At 36.1% G+C, this 25,498-nt stretch overlaps 1 protein-coding gene across 5 annotated transcripts; it reads left to right on the top strand.

Annotated features, from left to right (window-relative positions):
- Positions 1–492: 492 nt before the first annotated feature.
- On the top strand, positions 493–20,298 carry SPDL1 (spindle apparatus coiled-coil protein 1). Of its 5 annotated transcripts, none has more exons than XM_028102612.2 (12): positions 493–607; positions 4,810–4,989; positions 6,616–6,792; positions 9,467–9,661; positions 10,233–10,382; positions 10,479–10,577; positions 10,656–10,766; positions 12,917–13,057; positions 13,473–13,576; positions 14,584–14,771; positions 16,862–17,201; positions 19,765–20,297. In XM_028102612.2, the coding sequence occupies exons 2-12, from the start codon at positions 4,831–4,833 to the stop codon at positions 19,910–19,912; spliced, it is 1,812 nt and encodes a 603-aa protein (XP_027958413.1). In that variant the 5' UTR covers positions 493–607; positions 4,810–4,830; the 3' UTR covers positions 19,913–20,297. The 5 variants fall into 5 exon arrangements, with proteins under 5 accessions (XP_027958413.1, XP_087879802.1, XP_087879803.1 ...); XM_088023676.1 differs by lacking the exon at positions 19,765–20,297 and adding an exon at positions 18,268–19,123; XM_088023677.1 differs by lacking the exon at positions 12,917–13,057 and having other exon boundaries at positions 19,765–20,298.
- Positions 20,299–25,498: the final 5,200 nt, after the last annotated feature.

The raw sequence follows: 25,498 nt of genomic DNA, 5'->3' as shown, positions 1-25,498 counted from the left end.
CTGTAACAGTAAGTGTGATACTGTCCTATGATGAGTTTAGGCATTGTCACACTGATTCAGATTCCTGGAACCGTGGAAGATATGCCCTCAGGGCGCGCGCCTGCCAACCTGCGAGTAGGATGCCGGAGGCCTGCACACCTCAGAATTCCCCACCGCCTCGCCTTCTAGTGACATTGTCTCTCCAGAAGGTACAGTCGTCAGAACAAAACAGAAACAAACGGCATGGCAACTAAAAGTAGACATGGGGAAGACACGTACAAAACCAAGCTTGCGTAAAGCTGACCAGTTAGGGAACTACGTCGGCACCGGCACCAAGTCCCCAGCACGCTACGTGCTTCTGCGCAGGCGCGGCAGAGAGGGCGGGGCGCTGGATCGGACGTTCCTCCCTGTTCTCCCTCCGCGCGCGGCTTGGGCGGAACATCTCGCGAGATGTGTGAGTTGTCGCGGGAACAGCATTCAAAAAGCCCTGGCGCTTACCCGAGAGCTAGCTGCGTGAATGGGCGGGCGTCTCTAATCGTGGGTGGTGTTACCGTCGCGAACCTGGGTGCCCTGAGCCCTCGTCACGAGCCGCCGGCTGCAGCAGCAGGAGAAAGGGGTGAGGAGAGAGGTAGGGGCAACGGGCCTGGAGGGAGGTGCGTGTGGAGAGGAGCGGTGGGAACCGCAAAGGGATTCTCTCTGGGGCGGGGGGGAAGCAGGGCCTCGGGAAACCTGGGGTCTGGGTCACGGCGGAGGCCTCTAGCTTCTTCAGCGGAACCCGGAGTTCTCAACCAGGTTCCGAGCCGGTCTCAATCCTCTGTTGGGCTGTGTGCCCCCACCCCCCCCGGGTATCGTGCATCAGTAAGGAAGGCCGGGTGGCCTGCGCGGTCCACTATGGTAGCCACTAGCCACATGTGGCAGTCCAAATTGAGAAATGCTGTAAATATAAAAATGCACGCTGAATTTCGAAGACTATACGAAAAGAGTAACAGTCCGTTAAGAATTATAAAGGTTACATATTGAAATGCTAGTGTTTTGGATGGATGGGTTGAATAAAATATTACTAAAATGAATTTCACCTGTATTTACTTTTCTTAACGAGGCTCCTAGAAAATTAATAATGACATAGCACAACACGCATTCTTTTCCGTTGGACAGTGCTGCCCCAGACAACTGCGTGTCAGATTCTAAGTGCTTATCATCCCTTAGCTGGTTTAATCTCAAAACCTCTGTTAGGTAAATGTTACTGTCTTTATCTTATGGATGAGAACCCAAGACCTTAAATAAGTCGTCCAAGCTCATGCTGCCAGTGTGTTGCGGAATAAGAACTAAGGCAGCCTGAATTCCTGAGCTCCCTGTCCTAAATGCTTTGTGCATGTTATGTTTCTGAGAGGCTGAACAGAAAAGTGGTTAGGAGTACCAGACTTTGGAGCTAGACCCTGGTTCCCATCTCAGCCACTGACTAGCTTGGTAACCCTGGGCAAGTTACCTAACCTTTCTGTGCCTCGGTTTGCATATGTGTAAATGGCGGAAATACCTTATATTTCATGGGGTTGTTGAGTTAGATTATATATGCAAAGCACCAAGTAAAATGTCTGACATGTGTTAGGTATAGTTATTCAACCCAGGTACCTCTTTGCAGATTGACGGGTTAACTCTTACTCATGCATTAGACCTTTGCAAAAAAGTCACTTCCTCAGGGAAATCTCTTGTCCATACTCCCTTGCCCCCACCCCACTTCCCAACTTAGCGCCCCCATGTTATAGGTTCCCTCTTGCGCTTATCACACTTAAAAAACTTTACAGTTAAGTTATTTGATTTAATGCCTTTCCACTAATGGACTGTAAGAGTCAAGAAGGCAGGGACATTGTCTAGTTTTGGGGTCCACATTGTGTCCTCAGTTATAGCGCAGTACCTGAGACATAATAGGAATTCTAGCAAATCTTTTGAAAGAAGGAGAGCTAGTTTTTTTGACTTCCTTGGACATTGCTGGCTGGGATGTCTTGAGGCTAGCTCCCTTTTTTTCTTTGGTAAATGTTGATGACAATGTTTAACTTAGGCCCATCAAGAGAATTAAATGAGGTAATTCATTTGACGCACTCTGCCTGACAAATGGTAAATCCTCAATAAATACATAATAAACCAGTGCAATAACTAGTGCCTAGCCCCATCACCTACAGGCTTTGGAAAGGTCTTGTACTTTATTTTTAAAGATTCTATTTATTTGAGAGAGTGAGAGTGAGCAATGGGGAGGGGCAGAAGGAGAGGGAGAGAGAGACTCTGAAGCAGATTCCTCACTGAGTGAGGAATCCCACACGGGGCTCAGTCTCACAACCCTGAGATTACAACCTGAGCCAAAAACCAAGAGTCAGACCCTTAACTGACTGCTCTACCCAGGCACCCCAGAAAGTTCCTGTATTTTAGAGCAGTAACTGCCAGCCTTCGATAACAGGATACCCTTTTTTTTCCCTCTCTCTCTTCTGGAACCATATATCTCCTCCTTCATCTTCATTTTTACTTAATGACCTTGCTTCCTAATTCACTGATAAATTGGAGCAGTTAGAAGGGCACTTACTCAGATTCCCACCACTAATCTACCTACTTATCAGTGTCTGTACCCATATATTTTGCTTTCCCTTACTTTAGATGAAATATTCATGCTCCCGTCTAAAATCAGTCCCTGTACATTAGACCTTATTCTTTTTCATCACTTTAGCAGTTCTCCATGCCTTCAATATCATCAGTTTTTCTTCTCCTGAATCTATCCCATGACATACAAGCATGCTATTTTTTCTTAAAATATTGTATCTTAAAAAAGATAAACTTAATCCTACTTTCCCTTCAGCTAATGCCTCATTTATCTATTCTGCTTGGCAGCAGAACTGTTTCCTGTTTTCCCACCATTCTCTCCAGCCCATTTCAGTTGGCTTCCAGGATAATATGTGCTCTTGGTTTTCTTCCTACCTCACTGGTCATGCCTGAGTATATTTTGCTGTCTTCTTTCCCACCTCTTAAAGGCTCAATCCTTGGTCCTCTTCTCTTTAATTATGTTCGTACTCTGGTGACACCAAGACTCAAGGATTTATGTTAATAACTCCTAGGTTTATATTTCCAGCCCAGATCCTTCTCGTATTGCCAACTCGTTATTTGATACATTTCATGTCCAAAACATAAGCCCTTGATTTTCTTTCAAAACAATTTTTACTCATAATTTTTGATGATTCAGCTGATGGCAAATTTGCTCTATTAGTTGCTCAGGCCAGAAGCCTTAGAGGCTTTTTTGACTTCTCTCTTTTTCATACACCCCCATTTAATTTTTCAGAAAATCATGTTGGCTTTACCTTCAAACTATATGTGCAGAATCTGATCACTTCTCCCCACCTCCTATAAAATCACCCTTGCGTAAGCAATCATCTCACCTGGTCTTTCTGCTTCCCACTTGGTCCCCTTCAAACTATTCAACATAGCAGCCAAAATGATCCTTTTTAAAGTATCGACTCTCTACTCCAGACTTCACAGTGACCCCCAGTCTCACTCAGAGTAGAAGCCAAAGTCCTTGTGATGGCCTCCTTTGCCTATTCTCCCCCATTACTGCCTGTGACTTAAACTCTATCTTGTTCATTCCTTGGGTGTTCTTCCACTTTAGTGCTACCCCTCTTCCTCTACTCCTTGTTCTTTCCTGAAATAGATACATAGCTAATTCTTTTATCCTCTGCAAGGTTTTTTGTTCTTTTTTTCCAGAAATCACCTTGAGGGCTTTCCCCCCAACACTTATTTTAGATTTCATCCTAGTTGCAATACCCCGACTTCTTCCAGGTTCCCTTATCCTGTTCTTTTCTTTCTTTTTTTTTTCTTCACTTTCTTATACATGTAATTATGATACTATTATTGCTTGTCTTCTCCCACTGGAAGGTAAGCTTCATGAAAGAAGAGCGCTTTATTTTTTTTTGGCTCATTTGGCTTCTGATGGATCTGAAATGCCCAGAATGGAGTTCAGCACATAAGGCTTTAAGAAATAATTGTTGAATGATGACTACATTGTCTGGAAAGTGGGGAAACAACCTTATTAATGGCCTGTTGCTCTTTGAATGCAAAGCTGAGTTTGAATCTGGCCTAAGAGATGGAACAATTTGAAAAGGCTGATGAGTAAGGTTGAATTATGTGGAATGTTTCTATATATAATAAAAGTCCTTCATTGTTTAAGTCCTTGATTGAAAATCTAGAATGAAAGAAATGTTTTTAATTACTCTGAACATGATTCTATTTTTCATGTCTTCTTACAAATAATGGAAAATACTAGTGAACCTGTTGTCAATACAGCAAATTTAATGTGTTCAGGAAGTTAACACTGTTGTGAAAAATTGTGGACACAATAGTCCTTGCCTTACAAACCTTATTCAAAGCTGCATTTTTATATTTTAAGTAGCAGTCGTGTTACTATAAATTCTTAATTTCTTTCATTGTGCTCTTAATTTGGTTACCTGTATAGTGATATAAATATGAGACCCACCCTACCTCAGCATTTAAGGAAGCTTAGCACACAAGTGAACAATTTCCTGATAAAACTGCATTTCTTAGAAACAAAGTTAAATGTGTTCAATTTTTTTTTCTTTGTTTGATTTGGTCTCAAATCAGGTGAAAGAATTATCAGACCTTGCTTTTAGAACAAGAATGCAAATTTGACCACTTAAAAGCCAGTAATAAAATCTTCAATGCTATGTTTTTTACATGGCAATAGTATTGGGGGGAAAGATATATATGTCTTTTATTATTGTTATCATTGTACGGAATATTTTGTTTAAGCTTAAATACTTTCATTTCCTCTATTTACAGTAGATTAAAAACAAAAAAAACATGGAGACAGATATAATTGCAGATCTTCGATGCAAGCTCAAAGAGGTCGAAGAAGAGCGACTAAAAGCTGCACAGTATGGCTTACAACTAGTGGAGAGCCAAAATGAGTTGCAGAATCAGTTGGATAAATGTCGTAATGAAATGATGACCATGACTGAGGTAGGACCCTGGACTCCTATGTTTACAAGGTTGTGCTTAGCTATTGAACATTAGTATTGTCTAGCAATTATTATTACTATTAGTTTTATTCCTTTTTGAAGATTATAGTTCTAGTTCTTATTCACCCCTATCTCTAATAAAGGGGACTAAACTGAATGAATTCCTAATATTCTTTCTGACCCTGTGTGTTCTGAATTTGAAAAATCAAGTTACTCTTTTCTTTAGCACATATCGGATTTTAGATTTTGTTTTATCTGCACTATTCCTTGGTGACCTCACTTGTTTCATAGCTTTAGATAACATCTAAATGCCTTATGACACGACACCAAGTCCTTAGTTTATCCCTAAAGTCTAGACTTGTGTATTCAATTGCCTACTAATGGACATCTCAAACATAACATGAACAGAATAGTTGATTCCCTGCCTGCTAACAACATTCTCTTGCAATTTAGCTTACTTAGTAAATATATAATAATTTGAGCCAAATTTCAGGGAATTTTACTACATATCTTTGTGGCCCTTATTTCTCATGTTTGATCCATCAACAAGGTCTAAGAACCTGACCTACAAAACATCCATCTGTGCTACTGCCACTCTAATTCAGACCACCATCATCTGTCCCCTAAATTACTGTAGCCTTCTAACCAGGTTGCCTGCTTCTCTCATTGCCTTTCATACCGTTCATTCTTCACACAGCAGCCACATGGCCATTGAAAAATAAACGAAAGATCATGTCACAGTCCTGCTTTTTTAAAAACACAGCTATGACTTCCAATTATATTAACAACAAAATCCAAACTCCTTACTTGGGTTTGCAGATTCCTGTGTGATCTGACCCATGCCAACCTTTTGACCCCGTTTTAAACTACTTTCCCTTGTGCTTAGCTATACTAGTCCTGCCTTATGGGCTTTACATGAGCTGTTGCCTTCATCTGCATTGCACATCCCCTCACTGTCATGAATTGTGTCCTCAACCTTTAGGTGTCTGTTAAACATCACCTCAGCTGAGAGGTCTTCCCTGAGTGTTTTGTAAAGTTGCTATCATTCACTAATTCAGCTAATTAACTCCAGATTGTAAGCTCCATGAGAAAGGGAATTTTGTCTGTCTTGTTCATTGCTATATGTGTAATGTCTGGCACACATTTATTGAAAGAATGAATTAATCTGTTTTATGTACTAAATGCTCAGTAATATGTTTAAACTTTGATCTCAAAATTTAAGTATAGCAAAAAAAAACTTGCTTATTTTTCTCTGATTTAATCTAGTTTTATTTTATCTTATTTGAAAAACTTATTGAATGAGTTTGAACTAATGCTTTTTTAATCTTTAAACTTCCCTGTTAGAATGGCGCGTGGGTGACATGTTGACATGCCATGGAACACCTCTTACTTCCTTGACAGGGTAGGGTATAGAAGCAATTACCTCATCAGTAGCATGGACTAAACCCCTCGGGGCTTTTCTTAAGACTGACTGGCTACAGAGTTATTCCAGGTCTACATGTGGTTGTTACTTAGAAAGCAGCAAATATGTGAAACAGGAATGAAACAGTTGAAGGTGAGAACTGTTTATATGTGGTGGCTTTAAGTTATTTTTATGTAATTGAATTATAATTGAATCTGTTTTCAGGATTATGAACAAGAAAAATATACTCTTCAGAGAGAAGTTGAGCTTAAGAGTCGAATGTTAGAAAGTTTGAGCTCTGAATGTGAAGCTATTAAACAACAACAAAAAACACACCTGGAGCAATTAAAAGAACAACTGAGCAGAAGCCATGGACAAGAAGTAAATGAACTAAAAAATAAGGTTTGGATATCTATGTCTGTCAAAACAAAAATTTCATGTTTATGGTGTTAGCAATATGTAAATTTTAGGTGATGAAGATTTTCTTAATGCCATCTATGCAAAATAGCTGAGATCAAGGCTCCATCATCATAATATTGGGAGTGGGAACACTGAGAAACAAGAGTTTACCTAAGGGACTTGTATTAATAACATTCTACTAATTAAATACAATTATTTAATTTCAATAACTGGATATTGTTATGGCATTTTAGTTTAGTGAAAAGCATGACTTTCTTGCTTACAGTGCATAGTATGGCAGTCCCCTTTCAGAAAGACTAGTGTCCTAGCTTTCACTGAAAGGAGTAGTACACTTTGTAATCCTACAAAAGAAACCAATAGTTTATTGTAAATTAATGTACATTAGAATTGATACTTTCTAGTTTGGTTATTGAAGATAAGCTAGTGACATATCTGCCTCTTACGACTCAGTAAGGAAGGTACAATTACTGTCTGTGGATAACAGATGAGAAAACCAATATTTAAACATACTGAATAAATTAGACAAAAATCACAGAAATCAGTCAAGATTTGAACTGGAGCTGTTTGATTCCAAAGCCCACGTCACTAAAACTAACGACATGTTACACTGGCTTCATTTCACATATTAAAAACACGTTGTCCATTCTTTTTCGGTTACCCCCAACTATCCAGTTCCTTAAGGTTACTTCAAAGGAATCCAGAACCTTTATCATGGCTCTTCTTTGTATAGAGTCCATACTTTCCAGACCCTTTTCTACAAAACCATAACTGACTTTCGGCCTGTTTTCTAATTTTCCATGTTTTGTGTAGCATCTTTTAAGATTTGTCCATATCTATACCACCTATACTGTTAATTTCTTTAAATTAACTCTCTTTTTAAATGTTTTCTCATTTTAAGTAATGATATTAATGAAATTATATATTTGAACTGGTTATATTTTTTCCTAAATTTTAGTCAGATGAACATGGCTATCAAAATCCCTTTTCATGTAATACTTAGAATCTTCTTGCATTCATACTGGCAAGCAGTAATCCACCTTGTCTGAAACTAATCTGAGTTGAGACACCAGTGACCCCGCCCCCCCGTCCCTGCCATGTTATTTTCATTTTAGCAGTGGCTTTCATTACCTAAACAAAAAAGAGTAATGTAGAAAATATTCATAATCTGAAGCAAGGCCACTTATATAAGAGATGGCTTTTTGGTGAGCAAAGACTAAATTAGTCAAAAAATATTTTCAGTCTTAATGGATGTTCTCAAATCACCTCTGCCAAAATTTTAGAGTTATATTTGATATCTTTTCTTTCTTTCTTTCTTTTCTTTCTTTCTTTCTTTCTTTCTTTCTTTCTTTCTTTCTTTCTTTCGAGAGTGAGCAAGCGAAAGAGCAAACATGATTAGGGGCAGAGGGAAGGGGAGAAGCAGACTCTCCCAATGAGCGGGGAGCCCGATGTGGGGCTCAATCCCATGACCCTGGGATCATGACCTGAGTTGAAGGCAGATGCTTAACTGACTGAGCCACCCAGGCACCCCTCACTTATTTCTCACAGTTACTCCATCAACTGGTTCTAAGAACTTGATCTACAAAGCATCCATCTCTGCTGCTACCATTCTAGTCCAGATCACCATTCTCTCTCCCCTAGACTACTATTGTAGCCTTCTATCCAGGTAACCTGCTTCCATCTTTGCTATTCATACCATTCACTCTTCACATAGAAGCCAGAGTGGCCAAGAGCCCAGACATACTTTGATTACTTGTATGGACTATTTGTATGTTTGTAGGACAACGCATATCATTGTTGTAAGATGCTTAGCCTTGGCCGAAGAGGAACCTTAATAGTCTCATCATGCAGTAAATTTAGGTCAGTCAGTGATGTTTTTCAGAAAGATAGTCACATTTCAACACAGATCGTTCAGCTGAAATTTTTTTTTCACATCATGAAAATAGAAAAAGGAAAACAAGTCAAGAGGCTCTTATTTTTTTTTTTTTAAAGATTTTATTTATTTATTTGAGAGGGAGAGAATGAGAGCACGAGAGCGAAGAGGGTCAGAGGGAGAAGCGGACTCTGCGCTGAGCAGGGAGCCCGATGCGGGACTCGATCCCGGGACTCCAGGGTCATGACCTGAGCCGAAGGCAGTTGCTTAACCAACTGAGCCACCCAGGCGCCCAAGGCTCTTATTTTTTAAATAGAAAACAGATACCAGGATATAGAATGTTGATACTTCATTGAAGATAATTCAAAATAGGTGATAATTACAACCCTGGACATAAAGCAGAAGTTTTTTCTTGATAACAGAAATTGTTTAGTGAATGCTAGGCATGATGCGGAATGTTTTACCACCCTGATCTCGGGTGAGAGCCACAGTAACCCAGTAATGGTAGATACAGTCATTCACAGTTTTTACCTAGGAGGAATGAAACAGCTAAATCTAGGCTTGACCCTACAACTTCATCCTTCTGCTATAAGTTTGTTTCCCTTAAACTGATTTAGTTTTCCAAGATAGAGAACTATATGAAAGTGTAGTTTTGTTCAGCTTGACTGTCTTATAAAATAGTTATTCTGTGGTTACCAGAATAATTTATACTGTAACTGTATATTCTGCTGGCCTTCACTTACCTTTTGATTTTTTAAGATTGAGATTTTTTCTTTTTTACTTTAGTTAGAAAAACTGAAAGCCGAATTAGATGAAGCTAGGCTTAGTGAAAAGCAGTTGAAGCACAAAGTAGATCATCAGAAGGAACTCCTTTCATGTAAGTCAGAGGAAATGAGAATAATGTCTGAGCGTGTACACGAAAGCATGTCTTCAGAGATGCTGGCTCTTCAAATTGAGCTGACCGAAATGGAAAGTGTGAAGGTAATTTTTATGGCATTTATGTTCTTAGATTTGTTTTTTTTTTTCCTTGCATATTTTTTTACACGTTTTTGTTATAATTCTTAGGTAATTTTAAAGCTGAAATTTTTTTTGTCTTAACTTCAATGTTACTGATTAAAAAATACAGAGTTTTTCGGTGGATTATTCATTCATAGTAAAGCTTTAGATTATGTGATTATGTAAAGCAGATTACCTTTAGAGTAATGAAACCTCTGGGAGAATTTAGAGTCATTAACTCTGATCCTAGTTTGTGTCATAAAAGCTCTATATAAAACATTGGTTTCATGGAAATTGATATGCATATGAATGTAGATTTTTTTCGCTGCAGGCTGAGGTTAATTAAAAATTAAAGGCTTAAATTTATAGGAAAGAAAGATAGCCTTTCATTTGGTTCCCTGCTGAAAAATTTAGTAATTTTTATTCTTTTATTATGCAACTGCTGACTAACTAGTTTGAGTTTTGGCTGTAAACCACTTCTGACAGATAAACTGAGCAGCTGCTAAATGAAAGATTATTCAAGAGCTTTTCCTCTTTTTCAATTCCTATTGAATAGACCACCCTCAAAGAAGAAGTGAATGAACTACAGTACAGACAAGAACAACTAGAACTTCTTAGTACTAATTTAATGCGCCAGGTAGACCGACTTAAAGAAGAAAAAGAGGAGCGAGAGAAAGAAGCAGTTTCTTACTATAATGCCTTAGAGGTACCACGATTAGAGTAACATTTTTTCCAATTTATAATGAGTTGATTCCTTGCGAATTTAACCTCTATTAGCTAAATTGTTTTCTTTCAAATTTAGAAAGCTCGTGTAGCAAATCAAGATCTTCAGGTGCAATTAGACCAGGCACTCCAGCAAGCCTTGGACCCCAATAGTAAAGGCAACTCTTTGTTTGCAGAGGTATGTAACAAATACTCCATTGATTAAATTGGCATTTCACTTAATACAAGAGTAATTAAACATGTTAATATTTTCTAGGTGGAAGATCGAAGGGCAGCAATGGAACGTCAGTTTATCAGTATGAAAGTCAAGTATCAGTCACTAAAGAAGCAAAATGCATTTAACAGAGAACAGATGCAAAGAATGAAGGTATAAGGTTATCACCATCAAAGGTTTATTAAACTGATTTTGTATCCACATTATGTGTACAGATACATCAAAGAAAGCATCTTTTCCTTCAAAGAGTGTACTTAGTTATTTCTAGAACTGCATTATTTTGGAAAAAATATCTTTAGATTGACTAAAAGATCTATTATATTTTATTTCAAAAAATTAATCCTTCAGTAGGTATTTGTAGTAGTATAGTTAGCATCTGTTGATTGATTTTTTTTAATGGGTACTCAATAGCTTTGTGATTGATTTTTTTTTTTTAAATGGTTACTCAATAGCTTTCCCAGAAATATATAAATCTTTATGTAACAGAGAAAAAAAATTTCAAAAGTTTTTATTTCCAGCTGTTGGCCTGGCATTTCTTAGCACAGGCCTAAGGTTTCTACTTCAATGAAAACTAGCTCTCTCATCATTCTTCAGTTCTCCTGCAAAGGCTTATTATAGAGTGAGATTTGGTTATCCTTTTCTTGAAGTTCCTCAAGTCAAGCATATAGGCCCATTCAATTTAAAAAAAACTTTTTATTTAAATTCAATTTAATTAACATATACTGTATTATTAGTTTCAGAGGTAGAATTCAGTGATTCATCAGTTGCATATAACACCCAGTGCTCATTACTTCAAGTGCCCTTATTAATGGCCATCACCCAGTTGGATGGTGAGATTTAAAAAGAAATAAGGTAATAATTAAACTTTGGTGTTAGATCAACTTGGGATTGAATCCCTACTTCTGTCACTTGCTAGCTATGTGACCTTGGACAAGTATTTTTACTTTTCAGAGCATCATCACTTGCCTCGCCTATAAAGTAGATATGATAGAACCTGCTTCTTAAATTGCCCTGGAATTAAATGAAAGCATAGTAAAATGCTTATACAGTGCTTGGCATATAAGGAAGTGCTGATAATAAACAGCTGTGGTTTTTAAAGGATTTCAGTGGTACTGCCTGGTTTACCAAGACTCCCCTATCCAGGAATGATTTTTTTGTAAATTTTCTCACATTTCTGTTTTCTTTCAGTATTTGTTTGGCTACTATTATTAATCTTCAGATGCTCCCATGATATTCCAAGTTATCTTTATAAACAAGTAGCATCTGAATCTTAGACTCCAGTCTGAAGCAGGAACAGAAAGTGGGTCCTTAAAAATGTTAAAAGTTGGGGTGTCTGGGTGGCTCGGATAGTTAAGCTTCTGCCTTCAGCTCAGGTCATGATCCCAGGGTCCTGGGATCGAGTCCCGCATCGGGCTCCCTGCTCAGCGGGGAGCCTGCTTCTCCCTCTGCCTCTCTCTCTCTCTGTCTCTCTGTCTCTTATGAATAAATAAATAAAATCTTCTAAAAAAAATGTTAAAAGTCATCTTTCTATTTTCAACCATAACTGCAACCATATATCATTGCTTGTGTTACTCAAAACTATATTTAAACTATTGGCACTTTTTAGAACTCCAGAAATTTCTGAAGGCAGAAAGGAATGGTAGTTTTAGATTCCAGTTAATTTCCCTTCAGTTGGTATACAACTCCAGGTTTAGGTGGAGTCATAATTAGGTAAGTTGATTGCTGCTATTAAAAAATAAGTACATTTATATTTGTATTGAAGATTCCCTCGGTATCCTTAGGTATCTTTTACCTTTGTTTTCCATCCTTGTCATTTGTAAATCTCACCATTATAAATGTGAGTAGCTTAATAATTTCCTCCACTTAATACTATTGAAGTTAATCAAAATTTTTGAGAAACCCCATCAGACCCTTAATGACAGTGCATATGATGAGTAAAGCACAACATTATAGCATTTGGACAAGTTTATTTACCAGTTAAGTGATGCTTCTGGATCATAGCCATTCAGTTCAATTTTACATTTCACTAGAAGTACAAATAATTGTTATAGATGTCAGATATTACTCCTAAGTACTCAAATAAGTACTCAAGTTATAGCTGTAACTAAACTTATTGATATAAATATTTTCAAATTATTAGATTATTAAAGTAGACATAGCTGTTGGTTTCCAAACTGAATTCAATGTGACGTAGTATAGAATATGCGTTGTACCAAAATATAGTTATCAGAATCTTCCTCTCCCCTAACAGTTCTCTGTTGGGGACGTGGGCACTAGGGTGGTAATTTTTTTTTTTTTCCTAGTTACAAATCGCCACATTGCTACAAATGAAAGGGTCTCAAACTGAATATGAGCAGCAGGAACGGTTGCTTGCTATGCTGGAGCAGAAAAACGGTGAAATTAAACACCTCTTAGGTGAAATTAGAAATCTGGAGAAATTTAAGGTACATGTAACTCCTTTATGCAGCCAGATTTGGTTTGAATATCTTAAATCAGTTGACCCTTGAACAACACAGGGGTTAGGGATGCCCAACCCTATGTAGTCAAAAAGCTGCATAACTTTATGACCCCAAAAACTTTATATGAGTAGCTTACTCTTTACTGGAAGCCTTACTTACAAACAGCCGATTGACACATATTTTGTATGTTATACATATTATATACTGTATTCTTTAAGTTAGAGAAAGTAAAATGTTATTAAGCAAATTGTAAGGAAGAGAAAATACATTTATAGTACTCTACTGTGAAAAATTCACATGTGAGTGGAGCTGTGCCATTCAAACCTGTATTGTTCAAGGACAACTGGATTAACCTAATTTGTTATTGATCTTAAGTAAAAACAATTGTTGTTTTCTTTAGAGTTTATATGAAAGTACAGAATCTAAACTTCCTGCCAGCTCTGGCGCTCCGGCAGATAACACCTATTACATGGATTTACTTCAGATACAGCTCGACAACTTAAAGTAAGTGCTGGGTGCTTAGAAAGACGGACATTCTCTTGACTTGCTTATAATAAGTACTGTTAGTGACTACAAATTTTTGTTTTCAAATTGCCTAAAGAAATTCCAGAAAAGAAAGACAACAAAAATATCTTTGTGTAGCAAATAAGATATAATCAATATGTACTTAGTGCTGGTTATTGAAGAAAAAAATACTTTCAATGAATAAATATTTTCATTTCTCCATGTTTAGCATTTTAGATTGGTAAGTGAAAAGAACTTTGACATAGAAAATGTTCTTACAATCTAAATTTTTCAGGAACAAATATCTAATTTGAAACTTAAATTATTTACACATGCATTAATATGGAAAGAATATTTTCCTCCTTTCCTTTGAAGAATGCATGACATTTTTTTATTTGAAAGTGCTGCTAAAGCTTATTTTGTTTGTTTTTATTTTTTATTTTATTTTTTTTTAAACGATTTTATTATTCGAGAGAGAGAGAATGAGAGATAGCACGAGAGGGGAGAGGGTCAGAGGGAGAAGCAGACTCCCTGCTGAGCAGGGAGCCCGATGTGGGACTCGATCCCGGGACTCCAGGATCATGACCTGAGCCGAAGGCAGTCGCCCAACCAACTGAGCCACCCAGGCGCCCTGTTTGTTTGTTTTTAAGATTTTTATTTATTTATTTATTTGAAAGAGTGAGAGAGAGAGAGCATGAGAGGGGGAAGGGTCAGAGGGAGAAGCAGGCTCCCTGCTCAGCAGGGAGCTGGATGTGGGGCTCAATCCCAGGATCATGACCAGGATCATGACCTGAGGCAAAGGCAGATGCTTAACTCACTGAGCCACCCAGATGCCCCTATTGTTTCTTTGTTACTTAAAACCCCAAGGAAGTATATGTTTATCTAAGAATTCGAATATGTAATAAATGGTTTGCACTAACAATGTTTTATGTATATGTATATAAAACACTTATGTATATTATGTGTTATTTTAATATTCCTTGGTTCTCCTTTTTTTATTTATATAGCAAAGAAAATGAAAGCACTAAAGGTGAATTGTCCATACAGCGAATGAAAGCATTATTTGAGAGCCAACGGGCTTTGGCTATTGAGAGAAAACTTTTTGCAAATGAAAGATGCCTCCAGCTCTCCCAAAGTGAAAATATGAAACTGAGAGCTAAACTAGATGAGCTAAAACTGAAGTATGAACCTGAAGGTATGCATGTCTCATATATTTTGTCTTTTTAAATTATGAGAAACTCTGAGAAATCATATCAGGTCTTTTTTCTTACTACAGCTTTATGCAAATCTCATTACAAACTAATTTGTGGTTATGTATATCTAATAAATTTACAGCTACAAAATGTGTAGGAAAATTCAAAGAGAACTGAGTACTGGGTATGTATGAATATAATAGGTATTCTGTTGGATATCTGTATATTAGAACCTTGATAAGGTTTGAAAACCTTAGAGACTTTTCCATTTACAATTACAATATCTTATGCAGTATGTCAAAGAGTTTGATTTTGTTGAAGCAACTGATGTTTGGGAGCTGATTTAGTTAATATTGTTTATAGAACACCTAAAATAATGGAGACTTAAACAAGATAGGTATTAAGTCCTTCCATTACAGAAGTCTGGAAGAGGCATTCCAGGACTGGTCGGAGTGTCACGATCTAGGCTTCATTTGTATTGTTCTTCGGCATAATCCTTGAGCAAAATTGAGTCATGTGGCCTTACCTACCTACAAGAAAAGCTGAGAAATGCAGTGTTGATTCTCAGGAGCCATGTTCCCAACGACATCTTGGGATTTTCTTTTTTTAAGTGTAACAGACATCTAATATTCTCTTAGTTTTGGGTGTATATCATAACGATTTGGTACTTATACATTACAAAATGACCCCCCATGATAAGTCTAGTTACCATCTGTCACCATGCAAAGTTATTACAATATCATTGAGTATACTCTTGGGGGCTCTATTATTGAGGAAGACTAGTAGGATAGAAATTAGAGGACAACTAGCAAATATAATCACTGAGGTAGAAAATAGCCTTACCACAAGGGCTCTGCATGTTATACACTAAAAAGAGTGATTTTACTGTTTGTAAATTAAAAAATAGCCAAAAGTAAAAAAGCCCAAGAATGCAATGGTTCTTAGACCCAAAAAAAGTGTTATTACACGTTTTAGGTTATAGATTTTCAGCCAGTTTTTGCCCCCACTGTTCACATGCCTAAGACTATTATTGTCTCAGTGACTTGAGGGATTCTTAACTGTAGTGGGGAGATTGTCAGCAATAGTAAGGGTTTTAATAGTTTAAAAAGGCTTCTCTTTCATCCTTTTTCTCTTCCCTGATCCTAATAGGCTTTTCTAATTAAGGATTATACATTACGAATTTTGGAAGTCTGCTGAAATGAACAGAGCAAAGAGGGAAGTATAGTGAATCTAGTTGATACGGGGAGCAGTACAAGAGAAAGGGAAAATAATGATTTAAAAAGAACAGTGTAGAGTAGGAACACCAACCCCATGTCCAACCATGATTTTTCCAACTTTACTAACGTTTTTGATTTTGAAAATGAAAGACACATTGGTATGGGTTAGGGAAAAGGTATTGGAACAATTAATTTAGTGACTGTAAATAGACCTGCATAGGGGATGGAATGATGTTATGTTAGGCAGTGGGGGTAGAAGGCTGTTGTCATAGTCTGCAATGAGATATACTGTGTTTTGAATTTGGGAAGTATCCATAGTAGAAGTACTCAGATTTTGAATATAGTTTGTGGGTGGGGCTAATTGCCACAAGTTGCCATAGAGAATTTAACTTGTTCTTTGCATGTAATCATTACAACAGTGGAGTGGATTTTTTTTAATCCCCATTTTACAGATAAAGAAAATAAAACTCAAGAGATTAGTACTTCCTCAAAGTCACCCAGCTGCAGGGTGCTAGTATGGAATTAGTACCTGGATTCCTTGACTCCTAGCCACTGTAACCTTTCTTACCTCCCCACTGAAGTCTTATAAAGCCCCATGTAACTTTTATCACAATATCAGAACATAAGTTTTCCTTGCAAGAACTAAATCTTTTGAGTTCCCAAGGAAAAATTTATAGCCAGATAACCTTTAAAAGATAGTTAATGAAGTCCTTGAAAAAAGAAAGGATAAAAGATTTCAGTAAGGAGATATGTGGGTTTCAAAAGAATGAAGAATAAGAAAGGAAAAAACTATAACCAGTTCTATCTTTTTATGTTTACTGTGTCTTTGTTTTGACCTATTGACTGAATATATTTTTAATGGTTTTTATTCTCAGAGAAAATTGAGGTGCCTGTACCCAAAAAGAGGCGGGAGGTCCTGCCTGTGGATGTAACCACCCCTAACAATGTATGTGCCAAAAGTGCTGTTGGGGAAGAAGTTTATAGATTACCACCTCAGAAAGACGAGGCTCAGTGCTGTCCAAGCAATTCTGAAGATAACTTGCAGTTAGAAAAGACAGTTTCTATAAATACACCAGGAATCAATCTCTCTCCTCACAAAAGTCTGCCCATGGACATTCAGCCAAAGAAGGAAAAGAAATGTGTGAAACTTACAGGATTTTCAACTGACTCTGAAGCCTTAAGTGAAAGAAGTGGAAACACCCCCAATTCTCCCAGGTCAGTGTCCTCTTTTCTTCAGGGCAACCAGCAGACCTCTCCATCTCTTCTCTATCGCTGCATGAACTGTGCTGTCTGTTTCTTTATCTACTTTCTTAGTATTGCATGTAGTATAATTCCACGGTTTCATCTGCCTACATTCAACTTTTCTAAAACTTTAAGAAAAACTAAAATGATTGCAAAGGGAAAGAACTCCTGAATAAGGGAATTATTTTCAAAAGTCATACTGTGCTCTTTGATGAAACAAAAATATCAGTCTAGTATATCTCTGAATGTTTTGTTGGTTTGAATAAACGTACAGTTGGTTATTTTTTCCCTAATTCAAGAGTGGCCATGAAAGAAAAATTAACTTACCTCCTAAAAGGGCTTTCTAGTGGTCTAAGAAATTTCAGCTTTCTAGAAAACTGTTAGGTGAAATTTTTTTATGGCTTTTGAAAATGTTTATCCTAAGTCTTTAAGAATGAGCTTTGATTTTGACATTTTTAAATATCAAAGGTAATTAATTTTCATTTTATATCAAAATTCAAAGCCTCTAGTTTCTATGTATTTCAGTTTGTGACTAAAAGAGGAAGTGTCAGACGTATATGTGTATAGGAATTAAAATTTTAAGAGCCTTATCTTTAAAAAAATTATTGAGATAAGAAGATAAGAGAAAGTGAGTGAAAGAGAAAGGTAGGTAACAGTGACTGAGGCTAGGGTGGAATAAGACAGAAGCTCGGGGTGTATACAGCAGAACCAAGGGTAGGGCAAAGAGAAATGAATGAGGAAAATGGAGAAGGTAATAAAAAGATGATAAAGGATGTCTGTATGCAATGGAATAATAGAGGCATTTAAAACAAATATCTTTAGACATTTAAAGCATATTGATGTGAAAATAGCTTGGATTGTCTGATTTTGAAAGGAGATCTTTAAAGTGCTGCTAGGGCTACATGAGTTGTAGATGGGAGAGTAGAGAATAAGACATTTTACAAGTGTGCATTTGAGTTAATATAGTCAGGCATAGCCCACCTTTTTAAAGGGGCTGTTTTGTATGTTTTATCTGATTTTTTTTTTTTTTAATTTAAAGTCTTTAGTGTTATTAAAGGTGGTGCTCTACAGTGAAAGCATCTAACAATGTGAGCTGCTGTTACTATTAGGAGAAGTACAGTTGACCCTTGACCAACACAGGTTTGAACTGCGCGGCTCCACTTATATTCGGACTTTTTTCCCTAAATACATTGTTGTAAATGTATTTTCCTTCTGATTTTCTCTTAAAACGTTTTCTTTTCTCTAGCTTTACTTTAAGAATACAGTATATAGTATAAATATACAAAATATGTGTTAATTGATTGTTTATGTTATGGGTAAGGCTTCCAATCAGCAGTAGGCTATTAGTTAAGTATGGGGGGAGTCAAAAGTTATACAAGGATTTTTGTGCAAAGGTCGGTGCCCCTAACCCCTACATTGTTCAAGGGTCAACTGTAATTTATAACTCCATTCCTTGAATTTTTATATAATAACATTATAAGTCTCATAAAATAAAAGTTTAATATTCTCAAGGAAAAAGTAACTTCAAATGAATTTTGTCTGACATACACACACGCACACACACACAGGGTTCCAGGTAGTTCTGAAATGAACTCAATAGGTTATGCTTGCATATATGTGATTCATGGTGTAAGTGTGCTTGACTGTTGTGTATTTCTGGAGGTAAAGTTCCAGAATTAATCAGTGCAGACCTTGCTATCTGTGTTGTCTTCATTTCTTTTTCTGCCTTTTTTTGCTTGATAAAAGTTACTTAAGCGAATGTACTTAGCTACTTGTTTGACTCAAATTAAGTAGCATGTTGGAATTTTGTCTGGCAAATTAAACAAAAACAAATAAAATATCACAAAACATTTGTTTTTGTGTATGTGTGAGTCCATCTGCTAACTTAAGATATTTCCAACCTTTTGCTGTCTGCATGATTAACGTAGACACACAATCCTATGATAATATTGTAACAATAAATACGGGTTTACTGGGGACTACACTATTGCATGTTTTATAAATTGATGCTCTTAGTATAAAATCTTTATAAACCTTTTAAAATACCTTTCCACTGTTTATTTTTTCTTAAATTATTATTCTAGTTGAAATTCAGTTTAAGTTTTGTTTTTTAAGACAAATTGGTATGTATTCATGCAGCCCAGGATTCCATGTTATTTTTATCTTGTGTTTGCCTTTTGTTATATCATGTTAACGTTAAAATTGTGCTCTAGCTTTTACATTTTTTTGTTAGGTGTATTATCATCATAGGCACCCCATTATATTTTAATTCTTTAATTTAGGCTTTGCCATGACTTTTATCAACCTTAAAAATATCATTTTAGGCATTTAAAAAATTAAGTCTGTTGATATAAAAAAGTTTCTTTTAGAGAGGCAGTGACTTAGTTCTTAATAGTATTGGCGTCAACTATAATTTTCTCCTCATATACATAAAATTGATCACGTTTCATTAGAGGCCCATTATATGAGAGGTTTGTTTCTTCTTTAATTTTTTTAACCGCATTTGAATTCAGAGTGGATGCTTTAATGCCTGTAGGTTAGCTGCTGAATCAAGGCTTCAAACAGAAGTTAAAGAAGGGAAAGAAACTGCAAGCAAATTGGAAAAGGAAACTTGTAAGAAATCACACCCTATTTTATACGTTTCTTCCAAATCAACTCCAGAGACCAAGTGCCCTCAGCAGTAAAGACATTTCTTTAATGAGAGTAAGGTACCACTTGCCCAAAAAAGTTGATTTGGAGCTTAGTTAAGATTGTCTTCATCTGAAATATACAACATTGTAGATTATTTCTTTCTACCTGTTATGCCAAGACCTGGAATTTTCATGTTCCTTTGACCAAATGTTCAAAATTTGGTTGCGATTCTAACCAGGAGAGTTCCTTAAATGATGACTCTTCATGGAGCTTCTGTGAATTACAGTGAATAAACTGGTAACTGAAGGAAAGTGTTATAAATCTATTTGTTGCATTGTATATGTTTTTTAAGTGTTATTAATACATACCTTCAAAGTCACGTATTTGAAAAGAGAACACAGAATTAGCTATTAACTATTATATTTTTCTATGTACTTTTTAATGAGCTTAGTTTTTCACTATATTATAAAAAGAGAAAACTTGGTTTAAAAATATATATTATATTGTAACTAGGTTTTGTCAGTGTTTTAAGTAGGTATGTCCATCTTTGTATCCATGTACATGATTTAAATTTTATGTTTCAAGCATATGAAAAATATAATTTTGAAATTTAAAATAAAACAGTTTATCCCCTTTCTATTTTGTTTTTTACTCTGTATAGATAACACATTATTATCAAAAGGGGATAAAAGAAGTAAAATGAACTTCACAGATTCTTAATTCTCTGGCACATATAATTTTTATATTTATACATACTTGATATTATATACATATATAATACATATTTTTAATTCTAAACTTTCCAAATAAAGACTTTTTTTTCCCCTTTAAATGATTATAGCCTGGTCTACAACTTAATTTCATGTATACTGTAGGTGGGTGTATTTATATATAAAGAGGGATAGTGGTAGAGGGAGGGAAGGAGAGTTATGTTAAGAACCTGGTTTATGTGATTATGGAGGCTGGCAAGTTCAAAGTCATCAGGGGGGGCTAGCAGGCTGGAGACTCAAGGAAGAGCCAGTGTTATATATAGTTCAGGTCCAAAGGCTATTTGCTGCAGAATTCTCTCTTGCTCTGGGGAGCTCAGTCTTTTTGTTCTAAACAGGACTTGGACTAATTGCAAACTACTTTACTCAAAGTCCACAGATTTAAATGTTAATCTCATCCAAAAACACTCTCATAGAAATATCCAAAATAATGTTTGACTGCATATCTAGGCTCTGTGACCCTACCAAGTTGACACATAAAAATTTTTTTTAATTCAATTAGCAAAGGTATAGTACATGATTAGTTTTTGATATAATGTTCAGTGACTCATTAGTTGAGTATAACACCCAGTGCTCATCATATCACATGCCCTCTTTAATGCCCATCATAGTGGTTTACATAAGTTTATTGAAATATATTAAGTAAAAGGAAATTGCCTCCCACTTGTAAGATATTAAATAAACTTTTAATTTTCTGCAAAAAGCATACTCTAAGGAATTTAGAGATTTCACATTAAATAATACCTCTTGCAAAAAGAAGTAGCTGAAGGCACCAGGAAATGAAAATTTTAACCTGAGGATAATAAATAATTGACTGTATTCATTGCATATTATAGAATGTAGATCAATTCCTCCCAATATTAAGTTTTTACTATTAGCTGTGTGCTAGGGGCATAAAAATAACCCTTTAGAGTTTACAGTTTAATAGACCCACATAGATGAATAGTGGTAGTGCTATTATTACTAGTAGTAAGACTTGTATTTAACATTTGTATACATCTAATGTCCAAGCATTCTTCTAAGCCCTTTCATATATTACCACATTTAACCCTCCAACATCTCTGTGAGTTAGATATTGTACTTAGTTATCCTCATTTTATAGGTGAGGAAACCAAGGTCAGAGAAGTTACTTATCCAAGGGCACAGGTGTTAGGTGATGAAAAACATGTGGTAGAGGTTGTTAATAGAGTATACAAAGTACTGTAAGAACAGAGAAGGAAACAAGAAACTGCCTGTAGGCTTCTTATATTTTTGCATCTTTAAGATTGTCTCAGAGGTTTCCTAAGTCATGGAGAGAATAGCACTATAGGTAGAAGAAATAGCTGTTCAGAGAATAAAGTCTTAAACAACATCTCTAATCCTGCAGATAAATTGAGCAACTGTGATTAAAGGTTGAAGAATAGGGATGACAAAAGAACCTTATCCACATACCTTCAGCTTTATCATCCTTAGAAACTGAGGCAATCCTGTTGAGTCTTGAGTGTTTTAAGAATATATTTTTGAAAACCACTGTAGATGATGAATAATTGATAGAACAAAGCAATTATTGAATAAATTGAAAAGATTGAATAAATTATTGAAATTACTTTTAGTTAAAACACTCTAGAAGCATAATGGAAAATTGGATATAGAAAAAGATAAGAATGGAGGCAGGAAAGACTAATTTGACCATTTGATTACTCCAGGTAGGAAATACAGGTGGGAGCTGAGGCAGTGGCAGTGGGAATGAAGATTGGTGGTTGGATTCAAGATACTGCTTAGAGAAGCAAAGCGATCAAGAGGTGTTGGCAAAATAGGATGTTAGACTATTTAGACTATAGGGGTAAAAGATACATCTAATTGGGTAAGTGATGGTGCTAACAGAAAAGAGGAGTGAGAGATTTTTCAGTTTTGAGGAGTACTTTTATTGAAGTACCAGGGGGGGTGTCCATGTTTGGGATAAGGGTTGTAGTCATCTATTTATGTAATCAAAAATAAGTCTGTTTATCAAATGCTTTTTTTTCTAAGGAAAATGTAAGACTTATAACTATTCTAATAGATTTTTTGAAGCTAATTTTTTGTTGATTTGCTAGGTGTTTTACCTATGTTATCTTTTTTTTTTTTTAAAGATTTATTTATTTATTCGAGAGAGCGAGAAAGAGAGAGAGTACATGAGAGGGGGGAGGGTTAGAGGGAGAAGCAGACTCCTCGCCGAGCAGGGAGCCCGATGCGGGACTCGATCCTGGGACTCCAGGATCATGACCTGAGCCGAAGGCAGCCGTTCAACCAACTGAGCCACCCAGGCGCCCTACCTATGTTATCTCTTAATACCACATAGTTTAGCATAATAGTTAATGTTGTTGCCCTTGTAGTTGGACTGTCTGAATTGAAATCTCAGCCTCTCCACATAAACGTTAATTAGACGTGGGCAAGTTTATGACTCTGGGAATAGTTTGTTTAGTTAACATTTTTAAAAATATTTTAATTTTTTAGTAATTATCTAAATATGGGGATCCAAAGTAAAATCTACAAAACAAGGTGTATTTAAAGAAATCTAGCTTCAGTTCCTGTTTCCTCCTTTTCCACCAGGAGCCACTTACATTTTATGGTTTGTTTTTCCTTTTTCCTTTTTTTTTTTTTTTTGTTCCCTTAACATAGGAGATATACACAGGTAGGTTGGTAGAATCTTCATCCTCTTTCTTAGATAAAAGAATACTGAGTAAGGCCAGAGAAAAATTGTGGATAGGAAACCAAAATCCAATCCCTTCACAAAATCAGCCAATAAACTGACAAGGATTATTAGAATTAACTTTACTGGACTCTGGAAACTAATCAAGGGCTTAAACAGTCAGGTGAACAATTAAGAAAAATCAGTGAGTTTTGACATTTCAGGAAATTTCTGATGAGTGACTTGCTGACCACTAAGCTAATGGAGCAGAGACTTCAGTGGCCACACACAACAAAGAACATAAGACTTTACCAAATTGGTGCAGAAAACTCATTTTAAAATCACAGAAACAACTAAAGCAATTACAACAAACTGGGGAGGGGGAATATATAATTTCCAGAGTTGTCACATGGTGATACTAGAAATGCCCGATTTTTGACAAAAAATTTCAAGGCATGCAAGAAACAAGTATGGGCCATATATGGGAGGGAATAATAAACTGTCTATAAGGAAGCCCAGAAATTGGACTTATTAGACAAAAACTTTTAATCAATAATTTTAAATATGCTTAAATTGCTAATAGAAACTATAAGAATAATGTCAAAGAGAGTATCAACAAATTGTAAAAAGGAACTAGATAGAAATACTGGAGTTGAAGAGTACAATAATAAAAGAAACTCACTGGAGAGGTTCAGCAGCAGATTTGGACAAGTAGAAGAATCAGCGAACTTTGAAGATTGGCTAATTGAGATGATTCAGGCTGAAGATCAGAAAGAGAAGATTATTAAGAGAAATGAACAGGGCCTAAGAGGCCTGTAGGACACAAGTATAGCAACATTTGGGTAAGAGAGAAAGTGCAAAAAGGTTATTTGAAGAAATAATGGCCCCCAAATTTCCAAAATCTGAAAGACATTAGTATATGAATGAACCAAAGATGGCCTCTGCAAATTGGTTCCTAGTTTGTGTCTTCACTACAGGCTGAGATCTATTAGCTCAAAAGCCCCACCAGTGCCAATCTCAAATGTTTACACATCCAATTATTTTAAAAATAGCACAAATAAGCAGATTCTTAGCCATTTAGAGCTTGTGTCTTTTGCATACTCTGCAAAACTGACCACATTAGTTGTTGCCTAATAAGAGAGGCTCTTATAGTTATAAGGTCCTAAGCTGCTGTTGTTCTTCAGACATGGAGACTCCCACCAGTTTGCTGAGCAATATCCCCTAGATATATAAGCTCTCTCTTCAGTCCCCTTCTCTGCTAGGAGTTTCCTTATGCTCTCCTTCTTGATGGTGGTCCTGCCCTGTAGCTTCTGGACATTCTCATCCCCTGAGGAACTTCCTCACGCAGGCAACACTGTCCAGGTGCCACCCAGTAAAGCTTACTGTGTGTTAACTGCCTCTCGTGGTTATATCATTTTTTTTCTTGATCAGTCCCCAAATCTCTCACACCCCCTACAAACATGAATTGTAAAATGGTCAACCCATCAAGAAGATGGGACAATAGTAAACATGCGCCTAAGAAGAAAGCCCCAAAATACATGAAGCAAAAACAAAGAATTGAAATAGATAATTCAACAATAATCATTGGAGATGTTAGCACCCACCCTCAATAATAGAATTAATATAAACAAGGAAACAGAAGACTTGAGTAACACTATAAACCAACTAGACTTCGCAGATATATAGAGCAGTCCATCCTACAACAGCAGAATACATATACTTCTCAAGTGTACATGGAACATTCCATAGCATAGACCATATGTTATGCCACAAATCAAGTCTCAATAAATTTGAAAAGTTAAACACAAAAAGTATCTTCTCTGACCACAGTCAAATGGAATTAGAAATCAATAACATAAAAGAACCTGAAAAATTTGCAAATATGTAGAAATAACACAGTCTTCAGCAGCCAGTAAATTAAAGAAGAAATCACTAGGGAAATTTAAAAATACTTTAAGATGAATGAAAACAAAGTACACACTAAAAAACTTATGGGGTATAGGAAAATCAGTACTTTAGAGGGAAATTTGTAGCTATAAATGCCTACATTGAAAACAGATTTCAAATCAATAACCAAGACTTTTACTTTGAAAAACTGAAAAAGAAAACTCACAGAAGGAAGGAAATCAAGATTAAAGCAAAGATAAATGAAAGAAAAGAAAAACAACAAAGAGAATCACTGGAACCAAAATTTCATTCTTGAAATGATCAAAATTGGAAAATAT

Source organism: Eumetopias jubatus, unplaced genomic scaffold (genome assembly GCF_037043125.1).
Source record: "Eumetopias jubatus isolate StellerSeaLion01/CBP00866 unplaced genomic scaffold, mEumJub1_p1.0 scaffold_5, whole genome shotgun sequence".
Taxonomy (NCBI): domain Eukaryota; kingdom Metazoa; phylum Chordata; class Mammalia; order Carnivora; family Otariidae; genus Eumetopias; species Eumetopias jubatus.
Note: the sequence above shows the minus strand (reverse complement) of the source record. Positions and strands in the feature narration are given on the sequence as shown.

Bases quoted from the DNA above. Each gene is read 5' to 3' on its own strand.
- SPDL1 (XM_028102610.1), top strand. From the start codon at position 4,831: ATGGAGACAGATATAATTGCAGATCTTCGATGCAAGCTCAAAGAGGTC. The intron at 6,793-9,466 runs GTTTGGATATCT...TTTTTACTTTAG, and splicing joins TAAATGAACTAAAAAATAAG to TTAGAAAAACTGAAAGCCGA. The intron at 10,383-10,478 runs GTACCACGATTA...TTTCAAATTTAG, and splicing joins CTTACTATAATGCCTTAGAG to AAAGCTCGTGTAGCAAATCA.